Source organism: Monopterus albus, unplaced genomic scaffold (genome assembly GCF_001952655.1).
Source record: "Monopterus albus unplaced genomic scaffold, M_albus_1.0 scaffold1082.1, whole genome shotgun sequence".
In the NCBI taxonomy this organism is placed as follows: domain Eukaryota; kingdom Metazoa; phylum Chordata; class Actinopteri; order Synbranchiformes; family Synbranchidae; genus Monopterus; species Monopterus albus.
Window position 1 is genome coordinate 1 of NW_018128960.1, and position 5,610 is coordinate 5,610.

Here is a 5,610-nt window from a genome sequence, read left to right on the forward strand (position 1 = left end):
TTCCACCACTGCTCTTATGTCCAAAATATTTGTTTTTTATCACCCAAGCTGTGTGGTTAGTATTGATCTTACAGTACTCGTCACCTACATGACACTTTAAGCGCCTGTACTGTCTATCAAATCTCTCAGGCCTTTTAGGCTGTCAAAACTACATTTCTGTCATCTTACCCCAGAGTGTTTCCAGTCTTGGAGAAAGTGCGGACCAAGAACTTTCTAGACTGTTTGGGGTCCTTATTGAAAGCCACAATGATGTAGTTACCCGGGTCCAGGCGCAGCTTGCACACCACATTCCTGTGGGACAAAGTCAGTAAGTTATATTCACTAACTTCCAACAGCTATACAATGTTCAAAGGTCAACCAAAAATTGTATGTACACATTTTATACACTGTATGCATCATACAATGAATGTGATTAATAGCTGCAGCCACCAGAATTGTGTGCAATGTACTTTTTTGCATTTTCAACTACATTAGAGTAAAAAACTGCAAGCAGTAGTTTTCTCATACGATGAGGGTTTGTACCTTATACTCCTATATATGTAAGGATGTTCTATGGGTTTATTCTGCTTGAAGAAGTCAGGGTCCAGACGCACACCCTGGAACTGTATGGAGGAAGATTTTACAAAGGAATGGAAGGTTTAGTAACACTAATATGGCCCCTAGTTTATAGTTCAGTGTATTTATTGTAATCATTTGTATGAATCAGGTACCAGTAAAATACTTTCTGGTTCCATCTGGTACTTAAATGTTAGTACAGTGGAAAAAGCATGACTATGGGGAGCAAGGGAGTAACAACCAGTCATTTTATAAAAAACGGAAGAACAAAACCAAATATTATGTGTTTTTGTAAATACTGGGTACACATGAGAAACAGTATTAGGAAACAGTTACCCCAGTAATAATCCACCCAGACCAAACAGTCTTCATTAAAAGTAGACACACTTCGAATAACACCTGTGAAGTATTTAACTTAATCAACATTGCACAACAAAAACAAACTGACACCATAATTGTATCATTAGATGCAAAAGCAATCCACAAAGTTAACTGGTCTTTTCTCTTCAGCACACTTCACCAGGAACTAGACAAGGATACCCACCCTCACCATCTCTATTCACCATCTTCATTGAACCTCTAGCAGCAGCAGCAATACAACAGAATAATAGCATCAAAGGAATACAAGATAACAACTCACAACATAAAATTAGCCTCTATGCAGATGATTTACTATTATATCTACGGGATCCCTACAGTTCACTATGAGAAACGTTCTCCAATATTAATACACCCCTCTGCTGTCAGAACTTTTCAACCTTAACTACACCCCTGTGCTAAAAAGATAGAAGATGAGTTCAAACGCTGGTCCAACTTCCCGCTGTCACTCATTGGCCGAATTGCTACAGTCAAAATGAAAACTTTACCACAAATTAACTACCTTTTTTCAATGCTTCCCACCACACCAACACATAATTGGTTCAAATCACTCGATTCTCTAACTTCACAATTTTACTGGAATAATAAGAAACCCAAAATTTCCCTGTCAACACTCCAGAAGAACAAATCACAAGGTGGCCTAGAAGCATCAAATTTTGAGTATTATTTCTTTGTAAATCAATTACAATATTTAGTTCAATGGAGTCAGAAGGATAGTTGTAATACCTCATGGGTAGAACTACAACAAAATCAATGAAAAAATACTGCAGTTTCAGACCTTGCCTTCCTACCATAACAATTATGAAAATGAACTATTTCAAAAATATCACAATCTCTGCAACTGTGACAGCCTGGAAAGCAAACAAAACCACTAAATCATCATTAACACTGTGTAGATACACTCCAATTTGGCATAACCCTGACTTTCAGCTTCATAATAATCCCATCTACTTTCCAATATGGCAACACAAAGGAAACACTCATCTTCATCATCTGTTTGAAAACAACCAGTTTATACCAATTAATGCATTAGTCCAGAAGTATGGAGTTGGGAGAGGAGAATTTCTCCAGTACCAACAGTTAAAATCCATAATTAAATCAAAGATCAATATAGTCACCAACCCCCTGCAACCTTCCATACTAGCTGAGGAGATAATGAAACTTACAAACTCAAAGAAGATAATATATAAATTTTAAGAACTAATGTCAAATACAGATAGAACAATAACATTACCAATGACTAAATGGGAAACTGATTTATCTCTCCCCCCCAGCCCCGACTTCTGGACCAAGATCTGTAATAATATCTTTTCCATGACAACCAATATAAACTTACACCTTATACAATACAAGACTATTCACAGGACTCACATCACACAAGGTAAAATGTTTAAAACGGGTTTCATTAATACAGATACCTGCTCACAGTTCACTCTGGATTGTGCCATGATTACTTTCATGCTACTTGGACCTGTCAACCAGTTTACTCCCTCTGGGTAGTGGTGACTGAGAAACTCTCCACCATCTTGAGCTGTAGAATCCCCCCATCCCCGTCACTCTGCCTGCCCGGTAATGTCACAGAAGTCAACCGCCTACTAATTCAATATATAAACCCACTTCTTATCTCTATAACTATCGCCAAGAAAACAATCTTTCTGAACTGGAAATCTAAAAATTCATACACATTAACCACTGGACCAACCTTCTTATTGACTATATCACACTAGAGAAAATATCAGCCACCCATAAGAATAATATACCAACCTTCACTGACACTTGGAATCCATTTCTAACCTCTTTTAACTTAAACTAGGTCGAGGCCACGCACATTCCCACAAACTCCTAGAAATATAACAAGCTGCTTTTTACTTCATTATTGTTACTGTTACCGGTATTAGTCCTCATTGCCCATGCTACTGTTTTGAGTGTCACACCTATCAATCAAAACAAATTAACTGAGAATATTACCTATCCCCCCTTTTTTTCTTTTTATCTTCCCTCTCTTTCTAATCATTTACTGATCTGTTAATTTCATTTATTTTTGTTTTATGAATGTGTTTACATATATATCTGAGTGTATATAAGTATGTGAATGGAAAAGTATATAGTATGTGATTGATATTTCTTTATTGCCTTTTTTTCTTCTTTATTATTTTATTACTACAATCATTCATTTTTTATCAAACTGTCTTTTCATTACATTACATTTATACCCCTTCCATTTTCCTAATTTATTTGGTTTAATTTTATTTTCCATTAAGTAATGAATATCAGTCTGCATAAAGTTGAATACACGTGTGTGTGTGTATCCAACTTTCACGTGTGTGAAACACACTTTCACACACACAACTTAATACCCTCAGTTAATAATCCCTTTGCCTCTTATGTTAATGTCTGTTATCTCATGAACTATGTTATGTGCTTTGTCTTATAAATGTGTTATTTTGTGTTGCAATTTAAAAAAAACTTTTAAAATTTCTGTTTGATCCACCTTTATTTATATGCTATATTATTTCTTTATTATGTACTAGTTGTACCTCATCAGGTGACAATAAAAACCTTTCATAGCTGTGCACTCATGTTTGTTATGAACTGCTTCAGTGAATGAAAAACATGTCTGCAAAGAACTAATTTCTAGAAATATAGTCCCAGTTTTCACCTTGTTCTTATTCCCAATCACACACTCAAGTGAGCCCAGCTAACAGTTGGCGTGATCGTCCTGGACAGGCTGTCAGTCTGTCACAGGACTGACAGATTTAGACTCAGGCAACTTAGAGTCACTAATCAACCTAACTGTGGCGATATTACAATAGATACTCACATCAGGAGGAACCTGGAAAAAAGAAGCACAAAGACACACAAAAGTTAGTTCAGAACAAAAAGTAAAGGTGCAGATACCCCAAAGATTCAGTAAAAAAAGTGTCTCTCACCTTGTAGATGTCAAAGTCTTTGCTGGTAATGTCAACTTCATTCTTATTCCTGGTGTTTTTCAGCAGTAGCTCCACCACCACAGTGCACTTTTTGGTTTTATCTTCATCCTCGGTCTGGTCCTGCTCCTTGAGAACCAGCTTGAACTGGGGATTCTGATAATATGTGTCTGAGGACAGAAACAGCAGTGTGAAGGACAGTATGATTGCTTGAATGATGCAGGTAGGCTTGTGCAATTATAAAGTCATGAACCTACCCTTGTAGCTGCCACCGGCAGTGCTGCCAGGTGCCCAGGATCCTATTTTCACTCCAAAATAGTGTGGTTGTTGCTATAACAGTTATATGCATCAGCACAAACTGTCCATAATTAGACCATTGCTATGAACGGGAGGGAAGTGATGGTGTTGACTGTAGCCTCAGGAGGAACAGTTCCTCTCAGCTTCAGGAAAGGTGCCGAATTATACTGTGGTACATGCTGATCTGATTCCTGAACTACTTCAGTTGAACCCCATCATTTGCAGTCTTCAGCTTAATCCTGTCCCTCTCAGCTTTGTCCACATCATCCCAGTCTTCAGAACTGCAGTCACACACACACAAAGAGAGTCAACATCTGTGGAGGTTCTGTAACCTGTGAATGAGCATGCTGCCTATACTCTCCGTCTACTGACCTGTCACTCCAGGGTCCACAATATTCTTTACATCCCCAGGGGTTCCTCATCTTCAGCAACAAAAACTCCTGTGATGCTTTACTCACCTGAAATATAAAGAGAAATAAAAGTAAGTGTCTGGATGAAGATCTCAGTTACACAAGGAAAGGTTTTGTTGTCAGTGTTTTCTCCATCCATCCATTATCAACTGCTTATTCGTAGTCGGCTCGCAGGGCATCAGGTAGGGTGGGCCAGGTGTCACACTCCCAAGCAACATTTTCCAGCTCCTCCTGGGGGACACTGAGGCATTCTCAGGCTAGATGAGATACATCATTCCTCCAGTGTAGTCTGGGTCTGACCCGGGGCCTTCTACCAGCTGGATGTGTACGGCTGCCCACCAATGGATGGTACCCGGGAGACATCCTAATCAGATGCCCAAACCACTGCTCCATTCAACGCTGTTGGTGAAGTGAAAGCTTTGCCCTCTGGCTCACCTTTCTCTACTCCTCAATAGACTGGTATAACATCTGCATCATTACTGCTGCTGCCCTAATGTCAAGCTCATGCTCCATTTTACCTTCACTTGCACACAAGACCAAGAAATTTAAACTCCTTCGCTAAGGTAGCAATCCACCATTTTCCAGCAGTGAACTGTGGACTCATATTTGGGGGTGCTGATTCTCATCCCAGCCATTTCACACTGCAAACCACCCCCACCCCAGTGTGCTGGAGATCTGGATCTGATGAGGCTAACAGAGGCACATCCGTCCCCCAGGATTTGTTGGTGTGTTTGTTTGTTAACAGCATCACTCAAAAGTTATGGGTTTGGATGAAATGTGTTGGATAGGTAGGGTATGACCCATAAAACAATTGTTGACATTTTGGTGCTAATCCATATCATAATTTGGATACATAAATATTTTTAAAGATTGTTCACCATTGTGAGTGCTGCAAAGGCTGCTGACTGTATGTGAGCTGAGCACTCTGAGCACATAGAGAGACAAAGGCCTGGGTCAGTGACAGCTGCCCATTTATTGTCAGTGGAAACCGAGTGCTGTCACTCAGTACACCTCGTTGTGTGAGACAGGGACTGAAGGAGTCC

General features: G+C 39.3%; 1 protein-coding gene across 1 annotated transcript; it reads right to left on the minus strand.

Annotated features, from left to right (window-relative positions):
• Window positions 1–67: 67 nt before the first annotated feature.
• LOC109953716 (calpain-2 catalytic subunit-like) lies at window positions 68–4,335 on the minus strand. Its single transcript, XM_020589187.1, has 6 exons — window positions 4,326–4,335; window positions 4,118–4,168; window positions 3,864–4,030; window positions 3,755–3,766; window positions 523–602; window positions 68–291 (listed from the first exon to the last, which is right to left on the minus strand). The coding sequence occupies exons 1-6, from the start codon at window positions 4,333–4,335 to the stop codon at window positions 165–167; spliced, it is 447 nt and encodes a 148-aa protein (XP_020444843.1). The 3' UTR covers window positions 68–164.
• Between the last annotated feature and the right edge of the window lie 1,275 nt (window positions 4,336–5,610).